The 15,049-nt window shown below is 50.0% G+C and overlaps 6 protein-coding genes across 6 annotated transcripts; 3 read left to right on the top strand and 3 right to left on the bottom strand.

Moving 5' to 3' along the window:
- Positions 1-636: 636 nt before the first annotated feature.
- Positions 637-3,340, top strand: M430DRAFT_68769 (hypothetical protein). The gene is made up of 13 exons (XM_024869376.1): positions 637-976; positions 1,032-1,061; positions 1,119-1,476; positions 1,539-1,652; positions 1,713-1,725; positions 1,776-1,847; positions 1,897-2,085; positions 2,132-2,311; positions 2,363-2,412; positions 2,467-2,564; positions 2,619-2,639; positions 2,720-2,887; positions 2,967-3,340. Exons 1-13 carry the CDS (start codon positions 765-767, stop codon positions 3,214-3,216), a joined length of 1,755 nt encoding a protein of 584 aa, XP_024718556.1. The 5' UTR covers positions 637-764; the 3' UTR covers positions 3,217-3,340.
- Positions 3,341-3,512: 172 nt separating this feature from the next.
- On the bottom strand, positions 3,513-6,038 carry M430DRAFT_60757 (hypothetical protein; the record flags this gene model as incomplete). Its single annotated transcript, XM_024868877.1, has 2 exons — positions 3,513-5,796; positions 5,875-6,038. The coding sequence occupies 2 exons, from the start codon at positions 6,036-6,038 to the stop codon at positions 3,615-3,617; spliced, it is 2,346 nt and encodes a 781-aa protein (XP_024718557.1). The 3' UTR covers positions 3,513-3,614.
- Positions 6,039-6,477: 439 nt separating this feature from the next.
- M430DRAFT_30226 (hypothetical protein) lies at positions 6,478-8,400 on the top strand (the record flags this gene model as incomplete). Its single annotated transcript, XM_024865934.1, has 3 exons — positions 6,478-6,896; positions 6,960-7,952; positions 8,025-8,400. The coding sequence occupies 3 exons, from the start codon at positions 6,478-6,480 to the stop codon at positions 8,398-8,400; spliced, it is 1,788 nt and encodes a 595-aa protein (XP_024718558.1).
- A 572-nt stretch (positions 8,401-8,972) lies between these two features.
- Positions 8,973-11,150, bottom strand: M430DRAFT_270342 (hypothetical protein; the record flags this gene model as incomplete). The annotated part of the gene is made up of 6 exons (XM_024865507.1): positions 8,973-9,789; positions 9,848-9,983; positions 10,044-10,534; positions 10,600-10,673; positions 10,741-10,879; positions 10,955-11,150. Coding segments are annotated over 6 exons (1,853 nt in total), but the record flags the coding sequence as incomplete, so codon positions are not given.
- A 446-nt stretch (positions 11,151-11,596) lies between these two features.
- Positions 11,597-13,189, top strand: M430DRAFT_107564 (hypothetical protein; the record flags this gene model as incomplete). The annotated part of the gene is made up of 6 exons (XM_024861163.1): positions 11,597-11,773; positions 11,828-12,000; positions 12,076-12,295; positions 12,349-12,496; positions 12,548-12,637; positions 12,687-13,189. 6 exons carry the CDS (start codon positions 11,597-11,599, stop codon positions 13,187-13,189), a joined length of 1,311 nt encoding a protein of 436 aa, XP_024718560.1.
- Positions 13,190-13,446: 257 nt separating this feature from the next.
- M430DRAFT_106839 (hypothetical protein) lies at positions 13,447-14,415 on the bottom strand (the record flags this gene model as incomplete). Its single annotated transcript, XM_024861109.1, has 2 exons — positions 13,447-14,132; positions 14,196-14,415. The coding sequence occupies 2 exons, from the start codon at positions 14,413-14,415 to the stop codon at positions 13,447-13,449; spliced, it is 906 nt and encodes a 301-aa protein (XP_024718561.1).
- Positions 14,416-15,049: the final 634 nt, after the last annotated feature.

Consider the following 15,049-nt stretch of genomic DNA (forward strand, 5'->3'; position numbering starts at 1 on the left):
CTTATATACCTTGTTTATAGCGGATACGGCGCCTATACATGTAAATAACAACCCCTTTTTTAAGTATATAGAACAGGAGACTACTCTCTATTCTATTTAATTTAGTTTAATTTAATCTACTTTTAACTAACTTGAATTCGCCTGTTATTACTACTTCTTTATAGTGATATATAACCTCTTTTATCTGACACGTTCCCTCTAACCAGCCTTTGCGAATAATCGTCCGTTGCAACAGAGTGTGCATGTTAGCGTCACCAAGCTCCCCGAGGGTCTCTTGGATCTGGTTGTTGAATTGAATTACATCTCCTGTTTCGCAGGCTGTCCAGCATTTCTCCAGCGCAGCTTTGCGCGATTTCTGTAGCCGCTCCCATTCTTGGGCCCATCTCTCCCATTCTTGGGCGGGGCTCTGAATCTCTGGTTCCATGTTGTTTTGATTGAATTGGGGAACGAGGGACGGTAAAAAGACGGAGGGCAGCCGGCTATAGACCGCCTGGTGAATTGTTGCTGGTCAAAGTACGACGACCAAGCGCGGACCGTGGATCCCCCTTGAGCGGGCCCAGGACCGAGGTCACATTAAGGTTTACTTCCCCGCATTTTCCGAACGCCAACGCGGCTCCCATGCCACTTGAGGAGAATGCGGGCCAGACTAACATTATCATAAATATCGTCTTCCGTCTTCAGCCAGCTTTCAACAGAGAAGCAGAGAGACGAAAGAATCAACCAACGCATACGTACACTATTGTGATATCCATCTTTTTTTCAATATGGGTAGCGTAGAAGATCCCCCCAAGTGGATTGGTCCCTCCTCTGTCTACGAGGTCAAAAATATCACCCTCCATGATCCGGGCAACCGCAAACTTCGCGTTATCACCATTGGTGGCGGAGTGAGTGGCATCATGATGGCCTACAAGATCCAGCAGGAATGCGAGAATGTAGAGCACGTTGTGTACGAACGAAACAGTGGCATTGGGGGAACGTGAGTTCTTGCAACTCGAAATGAGATGCTTTACAAATTACTGATATACAAATAGGTGGTTTGAGAATCGCTATCCCGGCTGCGCGTATGTCTCATCTATTTGGACTTCTTCTTTCTCATGCTAATGGATTTCGATTTCAAGTTGCGACGTACCTTCCCACGCTTACACTTACCCCTGGGCGCCCAACCCTGACTGGCGTGCTTTCCTGGCATCCTCAAAGGATATCCTCACCTACCTCCAGAAGGTTGTTGAGCGCCTTGACTTAGCCAAGTATCTGCACGTTAACCACCAGGTAGCCGGGGCTCGGTGGAATGAAGAGAAAGGTAAATGGGAGGTGAAAATACAGGTCGTTGAGCCAAAAGCTGATTGGTCATCGCCCGAGCCCCTGAAAGTTTTGAGAGAGTTCGACGACGAAGCAGATATTTTGCTACATGCGACAGGAATCTTGAACCGCTGGGATTATCCTGATATTCCTGGACTGAAAGATTTCAAAGGACGCGTAAGTCTTATATGGCTATTCCTTAATGCATTCCAGATGTCGAACTGACTTGGCCGGGGTAGATTGTACATACAGCTGGCTGGCCTGATGACTATGGTCAGGAACAGTGGAAAGGTCAAAATGTTGTTGTGATTGGCAGTGGTGCAAGCTCTGTCCAAACTGTTCCTACGATGCAGGTTTGTCGCCTGAATCCTGAAGCTGTTCTAGTAATACCTAAAAACTGACCTTAACAACAGCCTCATGTCAAACGTACGTGTTACTCATGAACCCAGGAAACTTTATTGACGCACATATTATAGACATGGACATCTTTGTCCGAACTCCCGTCTGGTTTGTCCAGATTGTCGATAACTTCGGTAACAACTACGAGTGTTAGTATATAGCCTGCTAAATCCTATACCCCAAGTTAACTTTTCAAAGATTCCGAAGAGGAACGCACTTTCTACCGCCGCAACCCAGACAAACTGGTGGCCCATATCAAGGAGTTAGAGGACGCTTTCAACATTCGATTTGACCACAACATACTTGGCAGTCCGGAGCAGGTGGCCCTCGCTAAGCAGGTTGAGGCTCGTATGCGTGAGATGATCAAGAACGAGACAATTTTGGAAGGTGCGTGATCAACTCCTCCCTGTTTCTTAAATGCTAACATGCCGAGGAATCCTTCCGAGCTTCCCTGTGAACTGCAGGAGAATGACTCCAGGTGATCCATACATGAACGCTATCCAACAGCCGAATGTATCGGTACACTTTACTGCAGTAACAAATATCACCCCCGATGGTGTCATCGGAGCGGATGGCACAGAGGTGAAATGCGACACTATTGTAACCGCTACTGGTAAGTGGTGTCTTGATACATGTCTCTATGTCACATTAACAACCCCTCCAGGCTTCGACGTGAGCTTCAAGCCACGCTTTCCTGTCATTGGGAGGAATGGGGTAAGCCCCCTACTCATAAAAACATTTCGTAGGTTGTTAGTTGATTTTCCCTAGGTCGACCTACGTGAGAAGTGGAAATACGCAGCAGAAGCTTACTTCGGGCTTGCCTGTGCTGACATGCCAAATTGGATTACCTTCCTCGGTCCCAATTGGTGCGTATTATCCTTTCAGCCAAAAGGTTCATCATTGCTAATTCTTGCATGTAGGCCTGTCGCAGCTGGGTCAATGTAAGTAGATATCGACCATTCTTAATGGCCCTCAACACCTCCGTTCAAAATCATTCGCCCCCATAGTAACAAAACCACAGTATCGGTGCCCTTGACGCCAACGGCGACTACGCCATCCAATGCATTCAAAAACTACAAAAAGAACTCATCAAGAGTTTCTGTCCCAAACAAGAAGCTTCCGACGCCTACAACGAACATACCCAAACCTGGGCCCAGAAAGTAGTCTGGGGTCAAGGATGTCGAACATGGTAGGTCTTCCTTCTCCTCTTCTTTTATCTCCCTCTTCTCTCCCCGTGCCCCCAATCAATGCTAATAACAGAGTAACAGGTACAAAGACAACGAAACCGGTCGTCTGCGCGCCGTCTACGCCGGCTCCTCCCGCCACTACCGCGACATGATCTCTACCGTACGCTGGGAAGATATGGACATTGAGTACCTGGACAAGCACAACAAGTACGCGTTCATGGGCATCGGGCGACACATGTGCCAGAGCGCGGTGGGCAAGAGCAAGGGCGTGAACCCTTCGCCGTATTGCGATCCTAAGAGAGTAGATGCGCGATTTTTGGCTGATGATTGATGAAGAAATGCTTATTATGGGCTGGGGCCGCTTGGGGAGGAGGGGTATGTTTGATGCAGTCACTCGTTACGATTACAGTCCTAGTTGGTTTGTGAATAGCCTGGATTCCTATATTTGGTGATGCAACTTTTTGGAAATTTGAAATGTGACTGATCTTTGGTCGTTGTAATTTATAAGGTATTGACTCAAGGAATCGATCCCAAAACCCCTAGCTTTTAACCCCAGTGGAATATTGTAGTACCCCCTCAGCTGATATATAGAAAAAGAACAACTAGGCGCAAGGCTCTCGCACAAGTCCTCTTTCATGTAAATTGATTTTATATATACTGCAATATAAACTTATCTAGTCCTCCAACTCTTTCTCCATCAAGAGATTTCTATTAAAACATATCATCTATCTAATCAACAGCACATAAAATCGCCCCTTCAGCAACAGACTCCCCCTCTTTAGCCACCATCCTAAAGGTCCCCTGGACCTCTGCCAATACCTTGATCTCCATCTTCATGCTCTCAATGACGCACAGCACATCCCCGACCTCCACGGCATCCGCGTCTTTCTTCAGTACATCCAGAACCTTGCATGGCATCGGCGCTTTGTGGATGCGCTGGGATGTGGTGGCGCTGGCGTTGTCGTTGGAGAAAGCGGCGCTTAGGGATAGACCAAATGTTAGTGGCGTGAAGTAGTTGAATGCGAGTGCTGTCCCTATTGAATTGGCGTGCACGAAGACGGATGAAGAGGTATCGGTTGCGAGGTGCAATGTGAGTTTTCCAGGGGAGGGTTGAACGTCGATGGTGAGATCGCTTACAAGCCATTCTGATACTTGCTGGGAGCTGGTGATGTCGGCTGGAAGCTTGTGGGTTTGTACATTGGATTTGAGAATCGTGATCGTGTAGGGTTGACTGCGTGTATTGCTCAGCTTTGCAAGCGTCTGTGATACCGTTGCTGAATATATCTTCGCAATAGAAACATGCGATGTTGTTGAATCGGAGAGCGGACTCGTATCAATAGGTGGCAATGGTTTTAGAATGGCTTGGACAATGCTAGAGTCTGTATTACCTCTGGTATAAGGCCATTTGACAACAATGTTGGATCCAGAACTCCGCTCCTGGATAATATCAACGGGAACATTACTGCTGTCTGAAACCTGGTTCCGGAAGCCCCTCAGAGATGCAAAAGTTCGAGTGGTGGCAGCGTCTTTGCTCTGTCTCTTCGCAATAGACCTAAAGAACAACGCAGACACGAGACCGAGGAACTTGCGGGTCTCTTCAAGATTCTCCACGTAGGGGTTTCGAAGAAGCACTTCCTTGTTGTCTGGGATAAAGCTGGTGGTGTAGTCAATTGCAGTTCTGAATCCAGGATGTGCAAGGCAGGCTTGGAGAAACAGGTGATTTGTCTGGACTCCAATGCATACCGTATTTCGCAAAACCAGACTCATCTTCTCAACCGCTGCTGCCCTCGAAGGAGCCCAGACAATGACTTTAACAATCATAGAATCAAAGTAACTCGAGATTACCGTTCCTGTACGTATACTGCTCTCAAACCTCACATTTGTAAGGTGATGGGCAGCGAGAATATCGGTCGCAGGTGTCCATCGCTGAACTGTGCCCAATGCGGGCAAGAAATCCTGTTCAGGGGACTCCGCACAGAGCCGGCATTCTATGGCGTGACCATTTGCTACGACTCCTTGAAGGTTCGGAACGTCTTTTAGGTTGCCCCCGGCTGCCACAAAAATCTGGAGCGCAACAATGTCGAACCCCGTGATTTCCTCCGAGATGCAGTGCTCAACCTGAATACGGGTGTTGACCTCAAGAAAGTAGTATTTGCGTTCTTCAATATCGACCATGAATTCGACAGTACCAGCGCCCTCATACTTCAGAAGCTTCCCGATTGTGATAGCCGTCTTGTACATTGCCTGCCGCAGCTCCTCGTCCATCCATGGACATGGGGCTTCCTCAATGACTTTTTGGTGCCTCCGCTGCACCGAACATTCTCGATCAAGCAGCGTAAACACATTACCGAAAGAATCACCCATCAACTGAACTTCAACGTGCTTTCCCCTGCTGATATACTTCTCTAGGAGGCAATCGGCAGAGCCGAATGTCCGCTTAGCCTCAGACTGTGCTCGGCTCAGCTCATCAAGCAAACTTGTCTTGTCACGCACGATACGCATTCCCCTGCCTCCTCCCCCCGCCGAGGCCTTGATCATTATGGGGTAGCCAATGCGCTCAGCCTCGTTGGACAGGGACTTCAAATCTTGTGCGCTGTCGCTGTGTCCTGGAATCAGCGGTACCTCGGGCGCGTGTGAAATCAGGAACTCCTTGGCCTGTCGTTTGTCCCCAAGTACGGAAATCGCATATGGCGAAGGCCCGATGAGCTTGATGCCCGACTCCAGGACATGTTTTGCAAAGTCCGCATTCTCACTGAGATAGCCGTAGCCGGGATGGATGGCATCGGCGCCCACCTGTAAGGCAATTGCAACAATCTTTTTCCCATTCTGATGCGGGTTCCCCTCCGGCTGGTCGATGGGACCTATGTAGACTGCCTCATCTGCTTCTTCGACATACAATGAGTGCTTGTCTCTTAAAAAGGTCAGCAGTTGATTCATTCATGATGCGGCTGATCTACGAGTCCAAGCCTCAGCCAGGGGTGCAACTCACAGGTCTGTATAGATGGCAATTGATATGATCCCAAGCCTTCTACATGTTGCGACCACCCGACTAGCAATTTCCGCTCTGTTTGCAATCAGGACTCTGCGTATTATGGGCAGACCATCAGCCCCTCGCGGAGTTGGAGTAACGATTAAACTCTTCTTAAGAGCCATATTCGAGGCGGCGGCCAGGGTATTGCACTTCTTGGAGTCGACCGGAATAGCCAAGAACAAGTTGAAAGCACTCGTACGCGAGATGATCCTTTGCCATGTTCGAAGTTTACCATGATGTCCATTGTAGAAGAGCCATGTGACATCCAGACGAATGTGGGGTAGTTGGAAGCCGGTCCGCGCGCCCGGCTCAGGGGTTCATGTGCGCTACCCGGTCCGGAGCCCGCACGGAGCGGGGCGGGAGCGGGGCGGGAACACTCAGGTAAGTCCTGGGTTTGCTGAGCCGTGTTCTGGAATGACAAGGTAATTGAAACGACTACCTCTTTAGTGGGCAAGAATTATGTGCCATATTCTAATGCAAAGGGACTGAAACGTCAATATTTCCCGTATCTTCTGCAGGACTTCGTGTTTTCTGTTCTATCGAAACCATTGCTCATACCCCATGGCTTCAGTTCGCCTTGTCGAGGTTGGGCCCCGGGATGGCTTGCAAAATACAAAATCAGTAATTTCGACGGCTACGAAGATCGAACTCATCCGCCGCCTGCGTTCATGTGGCCTGAAAACAATCGAGGCGACCTCATTCGTCTCCCCAAAATGGGTGCCGCAATTGGCAGATGGGGCTCAGGTGATGTCTGGAATCGGAGACCTAATAGACTCAAGCGACGAGTCGTACCCTGTTCTTGTGCCAAATTTGAAGGGCCTGGAAGCGGCGCTGAAAGCCGGAGCAAGGGAAGTTGCAGTCTTTGTCTCAGCCTCTGAGGGATTCAGTCGCAGAAACAATAATGCATCCGTAGATGAGGCCCTGAAAAGGGCGGGGGAGGTAGCTAGGAGGGTGAAAGGAACAAACGTCAAACTTCGAGGGTGAGTACAGACTGCCCAGGAAGCGTGCCGTGAGGGCTGCATCTAGATTAACTATTTCTTTAGATATATCTCCTCTGTGATTGCCTGTCCATTCGACGGCCCTACACATCCAAACCAAGTGCTCAAAGTCACTCAGACACTGCTGGATATGGGATGTTATGAAATCAGCCTAGGAGATACCACTGGAGTTGGAACACCAGCACAGGTTAAGCGCTTATTGGAAACAATATTGGCTTCCGTTCCAGCATCACAAATAGCTGGCCATTTTCACGACACTTATGGACAGGCTTTAGCAAATGTCCTCATAGCCTACCAAATGGGAATCCGAGTCTTCGATTGCAGCATTGCTGGCTTAGGAGGTTGCCCGTATGCGCCAGGAGCGAAGGGAAATCTGGCTACCGAAGACGTCGCATATATGTTTGAAAAGATGGGCGTCCAAACCGGCGTGAAGCTTGACATGGTTGCTGAGGTGGGGAGTTGGATCTCAGGCGAGCTAAATATCCCTTCCGCGAGCCGCGCTGGGCCTGCTCTGTTAGCAACGAGGAATCGTACAGCCCGTGACACGACCGGAAAGATACCAGCAGGAGTTCCAACTCTGAAGTGGAGCGTGGTCAAGGATCATGAGACGTATTTGGTTGAACGGGCGGGATCAAATATGCGAATAACGCTTGCCAGGCCGCGGAACGGTAACGCCCTAACCTTGGCAATGCTGAGCTCATTGACACAACTCATCCAAGCAGCTGCTGGTGATAAGGAGATACGCTGTATTATCATCACCGCCAAGGGAAAATACTTCTGCACGGGGATGGATATCAGCCCCAGTGGAGCAACTTCTGCTTCTGACCGTCAAGCCAAAGAGGATCAGTTCCATGGTCTCCGTAACCTCTTTGATGCTATCGATAATGCCCCACAAACAATAGTTGCTATGATCACAGGCCCTTGCCTGGGAGGAGGCGTTGGCTTGGCAATGGCCTGTGACGTGCGAATCGCAATCGAGACTGCCACCTTCACACTGTCAGAAACAAAACTCGGGCTTGTTCCGGCCGTCATCTCAAAGTAAGATGATATTCCAATTTGTCGAAGCTCGGGGCTCAGAGTAAAATGTCCACTAACAAATATGTTCCTTAGATATTTAATACGCGAATGGGGGATACCCCGAAGCCGAGAGGCTATGCTCACTGCGCGTCCCGTTGGGTGCCAGGAGCTGCTGGATGCCGGGGTCATTCACGGAGTAGCGCCAGATGCTGCATCGCTGATCACACTCATGGAAGATAAGATCTTCCGCATCCAACAATGTGCTCCCGGCGCATCTGCCCAAGCCAAAGACCTTGTACGAGTAGGTTGGAAACTCCCCGGTAGCACGAAACAAGATGCCACGATCTCGGATATCTATTACCACATGACACAACCCTCTCAAGAGGCTCAATATGGCTTGGCTAGCTTTCGTGCGGGGAACAGGAATGTGGATTGGTCAAAGATGACGCGGACTACCACTAAGCTCTAGGTAAAGAGGTTTCAGCTTTCCAGGTACCTATTCAGCGCTGAAAATATTCATTCTCCATCATCTCATTGTTTTCTGGTATTGTTGGGTGAACCGAAACTCGGATACACTCGCAACAATTCCTTCGACATATAAATCCTCTTATCTTACAATCCAGACCACCGTTCAATTGGAATTCTTGCCTAGCAGGAACATAGACAAAGGAGATAGGCCATATTGCTGATTCGCCGAGGAAGCAGATTGGAAATGCTGTACAAAAGATGGGGAACTGGCGCCGGGGGATCGTACTACATCAAGTATATTGCCAGGAGGCGTCGGTAATGGGAAAAGATCAAGATCACCGGGCACGAAGTCCATCCACTGCATTGGTGTCCAACCAGGCGCCGAGGCTGGAGTTGAGACATTTCCAGAGGACTTGGCGCGGAAGATTCGAGAACTTAGAAAATCATAGTCAAAGAGGTCCTCGATACCAGAGACATCCAGACTATTGACATCGAGATTGACAATTGAGTCCAAGTTTGCAAACCTGCTAGAAATGGCCTGGAAATTCGCTAATGATTCAACCTATGTCTATCTTAGCCACAACATAACCCGTTAGGAGAAAGATTGATTACCATTAGCTTCGCACTGGGCCAAGTCAACGAGAGCTCTTTCAAGATCTCTATATTGGATTCCAGCAACTGAGACGACTCCTCCTGCACGGCAGGATCGGTAGAGGACAAGTTCAAAATATGTACCGTACTCGGAACCAGGAGGCAGTAACCATGCATGCTCATTTTCGAGCAGTACCCCGCAATGCTTATCTCTTTCATAAATCTCGAAAGCCCGGCGGCATGTTCCCTTACAGATTCAAGTGCGCGGCGGAAAAAGTTCCGCGCCCCATGACCGCTGATATTGGCAATGTTTGGACGTCTTAGCAGGAGCAGGGGATGATATAAGAGACATTGAGAAAGATACCACAGAGCGTTGGCAAGAATGAGGTACTGTAAGTCTACTCTAGTAGCTCTTCCAGCGGCTTGAAATTTTTCTGCCACGGCAGCAAAGTCAAAATGACCGCCAATCTGGTAGCGTGCCTCTAAAGAATCAAGTTTGGAAGATATCGAGGCAAAGGGAGAGGTAGGGTCCCAGGGTGGAATCCGACATGCGCCGCCTTTAACAGACAGGCAGTACTTTGTAGCCTTCATCAACAAGCAAGATACTGACACCGTAAGAGCAAAGCTCCCTGGGGGAGTCGAAGGCGTCAGGCTCAGGATTTGCTCAAGGCTCTGGGTCGTCACGTCTTGTCCTCCCTCAAATTCTTCCCCCCTACAAGGAAGTTGCACCGTACAATCTTCATCCATAATTCCAGCAGGGCGGTTCTTATTGCAGGAAACGTATTTATCCAGTAAGTAACTAGATTAAGGTTAGCAAATTGAAGCAAAAGGCCCACATTGCAACACCTATGACTCACATAGACCAGAAGAGACGCCTGCGCTCCTCTTTGTCGATTGGACTCAAAGTGACGTCCGGCTCATCCATCAACCCAAGATCTTGTGAGAGACGGATGGTGAGGCCGATTTTGATCCATCCCTGGTGATGTTTACCACCTGGAATATCATAATAGTCAGGGCGGTTCAGGGATCAAGTTTGGTTTGACAATAACATACTCGTAAAATCAATCACTGAATGTAATAGCACTGCCCGAGTGAGGTCTAAGTCCGATCCCCCATCAAGTTGATTCCACTCCTTGACGACAATCTTCCATGATTGCTTCGTATACTGTTCAATTGCATCCGATTGATAGCCATGGAGAGATCCGATTGGGCAGTGTCGAAGTCCTGTAGCTAGTACGGAGAATAGCAAGTACTCGGGAACGCGACCATCACCTAGGCGTTGCCTGAATAGCGGTTCGTGAAATAGAGAGTATGGTTGCCCTTCGCAGGAGGCAAAGTATTGGTCGATAATGGCATCCTGAATATCTTTGGGAGGTAGTTTTTGGAACCTTCTATAATCCTCTCCAAGGCCTTGGCTATTTAGTACTGGTCGGGAAGCTTCATCTTGGATAGCCGGGGAAGCGTCTGGAAGCGTCTGGATAACAGTTTCGCCGTCGAGTTCATCTCGAGGAGGACTGGAAGACTGCCGGGCTGGAGTTTGAGTTCTATACAAATGAGGATATTAGTCATATAATTGATTCCCATGTCCACAAATTGGGAAGATACTTGCCTGTGAAATTCTTCTTGGAGACTTTTCAATTGCGACTCGAGAGCCTCGATCCTTGAAATCACCCCAGCGTCATTCTTCGCAGTTAGCAATTCTCTCTGCCATTCACAACAGTACTATAACCATGAGGGAGGTAATACATACAATCTGAAGATTGGCAGAGACATCAGAGTTCTGTTCCCCCTGCTGGATCGTATGTCCATCGTTATACGAGCAAGGTTGTGATAGCCGCTGGCAAAAAGAGCAGACTGGACGCTCTCCCGAACAGCGTACCTTCTTCCGCCTACCACCGCACGTCAGCCCAGCTAGGTTTTGTCTTGAAGCTTGCCTCAGCTCGCCGTGCCCTAGGATCGACTACCTGCAATTCGCACAAGCTTGGCGGATCCGCTTGATTGCCCTGTACTCGGTGTACTGCTGTCTGCTGTCTTCGCTCTCGTTGCTCGACATCCTAATGCGTATGTATATATGATCCCTCACACAGCGGCTTCTCGGCGGTTGGTCTTCGGGTTGTGGTTGAAGATTGCAGGTTGAGGGTTGACAGTCGTTCGGGCATCCGGGGGGGAGAGAAGAGAAGAGAAGAGGTGGAGGGGACGAAAGCGGTGGTGGAATCATGATGCCGTATTAGGCCTAGCCCCGGCACTAACCTCCACATCTTCCCCGCATGGGGCCTTGCTCACACGTGACGCGGAAGACTGCCGTGCACGTGACTTGCGCTCCACGGTAGTGGGTTCTCGAGGGCCTCACTGGGACGACGGACGGCAAAGAAACGTCTATGAAGCCGCAATGGACAATATCCCTGACCGGCGCTATGATAAGAGCCGCTTGCTACCCGCGGAGAGCGTGGATCCTCTCCTTTCCCTCAAATACCTTGTCTTTGCTATTCTCTCTTCTCTTTCCTGTCTCTTTGCTACGGCTCTTCTCAGCATTTCCCTCTCCGTCCTGCCGTCTTTTGCATCTTTCACAGCATTTGATTTACTAGCTATCCAGCCGGAACTCGAATATGGCCCCGACAAGCATTCCGGCCCCGTTTGCAGACCCAATCTGGTATGCTCGAGAGAGTTCTCCATACTATAATTCGTCGCATCACCGTCTCCGGGCAGAGATCCGCGCATATGTTGACGAGTTCCTTGCTCCATATGCCGACGAATGGGAGAAGCAGGGCTACGTACCCCCCGAGGTTTGAAATCTTGCTTCCATATTCGACGCTTCGGGCCAGCTAAGTTATTTGAAGGTCCTCCAAAGACACGCGGCAAAGGGCTATGCCGCTGTTTCGATCTTCCCCCTTTCTAAGGAACACGTTCCCGCCGGTTTACGTTTACCAGGTGGCATCCCACCACACGAATGGGACCATTTTCATGATTTGATCCTGATCGATGAGATTGCGAGGATTGGATACCTTGGCGTGTTGGTTACCCCTTGTTTTCTGGTTTGGGACTTCATCCCCTTTCGAGAATGGGAGCTGAATTATACGTAACTTAGGATATGGGGCCTCTCTTGCGGGAATAGCATCGGCTGCCCACCCATGATCAATTACGGCACCCCAGCGCAGAAAGCTCGTTTCCTCCCTGACGTATATACGGGCAAGACCCGGTTCTGTCTCGGCATCACCGAACCTGAGGCGGGTAGCGATGTAGCTGGGATCACCACAACTGCGGTTCGGAAAGGAGATGTTTATGTCGTAAACGGGGCGAAGAAATGGGTATGTCGCCAAACCGGAATGTAACTTTTCTAAAGTTGACATGAAAGTACTAGATCACCAACGGGATATATGCGGACTGGTGCACGGCAGCTGTCAGAACAGGCGGTCCTGGGAGAGGTGGGATCTCCGCTCTGGTTATTCCCATGAAAAGCAAAGGTGTCACATGTAGGAAGATGGAGAATTCTGGCGTAAACGCCAGTGGTTAGTATCTTCAAGCCCAGCTTACCTTCCACATGCTAAGCAAAGCTATAGGATCTACCTATATAGAGTTCGACGACGTGGAAGTCCCAGTTGAGAACCTACTGGGGAAAGAGAACCACGGCTTCGACATTGTCATGTCCAGTATGTTTTCCCCTTTTAGATATAGGCACACGCTAACCCAGGCCTCCAGATTTCAACCACGAAAGGATCTGGCTCGCATGTACCAGTCTGCGCATGGCACGTGTCTGCGCGGAGGATGCGTACAACTACGCCACGCAGCGTGAAGTCTTCGGCAAGAAGCTGATCTCCAGCCAAGTGATCCGCTCCAAATTCTCCTCCTTCGGCCGCCAGATTGACCCCGCGTATGCATACATGGAGCAGCTTATCTATTGGACCGCTCATGCGTCCCAGGACGGGAGCAGCCCGGCGGTGCAGAAGATTCGACACCAGCAGATGGGAGGCCTGATCGCGAACCTGAAAGTCATGGCAGGGCGGGTCTTGGAGAATGTTGTGCGCGAATCACAGCAGGTTATGGGCGGCGCGGGGTATAATAAGAGTGGGAGAGGAGCCAGGATCGAGCAGATAAGTCGGGATGTCAGGGTCATGGTCGTTGGTGGAGGTAGTGAAGAGATCTTGACCGATCTAGCCTTAAACCAGGAAGTCAGGGCGTTGACCATGTCGGCCAAATTGTGAAGCAGAGCTAGTCTTAGTATTGGCCTCAAAGCCGGAATCCGTCAATGACAAACGGTAGGTCCAAGTTGTAGAAACTGGAATACATATCGCACATCATGCAATCTTGAAATTTGACTACACTGTCTCTTGTGTAAGCAATGGAGCGTCATCGACAGCTAGTTATTGTTCTCTCATTGCAAATAACCTCGAAAAGGTTACATCTCGATAACAATCGGCCTGATCAGAACCTGTCAAAAAGGGCAGCCACATGACCCAGCTTAAATATGCTCTTTCAAAAACTCCATCACATCACGAATGCCCTCCTCCGCCACCTCAGTAGGCATCAGGGTAAAGCCATGGACCGCCTCCGGGACGATGACAAGCTTTGCCTCGTTCCCGGCAAGCGTCCATCTCGATGCCATGAATACCGAGTCATCCAGTAGCGGATCCGCCGTGCCCACAAGGAACAACGCCGGCGGGAGCCCCTCCAGCTGTGCATACAGCGGCGAGACGTCCCCGCTTTTCCGCTTTTCTGGCGGGAACACTGAGGGTGGGAACGCCGTATCAATGAACCTATACGTGTCCTCCTGTCCCAGTAGGGCTCGGCGCTGGTGCGCGCGCAATGATGGTAGATATGTGAGATCGAAGATACCGTAGCAGGGCGCCAGAGCTTTGATCTGCGCGCGAACGTCGACGCCGTTGTCGCGGAGCTTGATGGCGGTCAAGACGGTCAGGTACGCTCCGGCACTCTCGCCGCTCATGACAGTTAAGGGGCCACCGAGCTTTTGACGGCCTTCGTCGGAGAGAGCGTACAGGGCAGCGTCAACACAGTCTTCGACCATGCTGGGGAAGATCGACTCGGGGGCCTTTCTGTACTCGACGCTTACCACGGTAAGGCTGAGGTCTGTAGCTAGCTTACTGAGAAGGCTATCATGTGCGGCGGAAGAGCCGATTACGAATCCGCCTGTTCGAGGATCAGTTTATCTTTCAAGATGGGGTCGGGAAGTTCTGCCGAGTGATGATATACCGCCGTGGAAATGTAGATAGACGCCCTTCACAGAAGTGTTCCCTGAGGGCAATATCTTCCGCAGGGGTATACTATGCTCGCCGTGACTAGAGGGAATGGTGAAGTTGATGGCGGCGGGATTTAAAACTGGCTTGGGGAAGCCATGGCTGCCCTCCCTTCGAAAACGGCGATAGTCGGCCACACTGTCGCAGTCGTACCATTGGAGTTGAGCCTTCGTCATGTTTTCTATCATGTCCACGTCTATGCGCCGTGCACCAAGTGTTGCTTCGTCGCATGGCTTGACGCTGACGTTCAAAGTGGAAGACATGTCTTCTATATGTTTGTTCCGCTCGGAATGGAGGCTTTCTAGTGTCGGTACTATCAAGGATGATCTGAGTTGTGTTACCTGTTGCTATATCGTCTTAACAAGAGCCATCTGGAGATTCAATGCTGCATAAGTCATAAAGATAATAAATGGGCTGTTTCCCGTGTATGCGGACCGCGTTTATCAACTACGTTGACTTGTTAGCACGGCTGAGAGTTCCTGCGCCTCGATCCATCCGTCTTGTTACCCCGCTTGAGCGGAGTAACCTTGCAAAAGCGGCCGGGACGCGGGGTGAGGGGCGGAAGTCGAACTCAATGGGTGATACGGAGGTAATACGGAGTAATGATCCCGAACTATCTACATCGCGGACGAGCTCGCCAACTCAGAATTGACATCAGGCGTCAATTGATCGACTGCTGAACAAATTCTGTCCAAATGAGTAGGCATCCATGTATCATATCATAGACGATTTTGATGAATCTGTGAGTAGCCCCTCCATCTAGCCCCGTGTAAGGTATGAAAAGTTGTAGATGAGATGGCGATAATAAGT

This window comes from Amorphotheca resinae, assembly GCF_003019875.1.
Source record: "Amorphotheca resinae ATCC 22711 unplaced genomic scaffold M430scaffold_10, whole genome shotgun sequence".
Taxonomy (NCBI): Eukaryota; Fungi; Ascomycota; class Leotiomycetes; order Helotiales; family Amorphothecaceae; genus Amorphotheca; species Amorphotheca resinae.

Coding starts and splice junctions, on each gene's coding strand:
- M430DRAFT_68769 (XM_024869376.1), top strand. CDS start 765: ATGGGTAGCGTAGAAGATCCCCCCAAGTGGATTGGTCCCTCCTCTGTC. Junction 1,477..1,538: donor TGAAAGATTTCAAAGGACGC/GTAAGTCTTATA, acceptor TGGCCGGGGTAG/ATTGTACATACAGCTGGCTG. Junction 2,413..2,466: donor CTGTCATTGGGAGGAATGGG/GTAAGCCCCCTA, acceptor GATTTTCCCTAG/GTCGACCTACGTGAGAAGTG.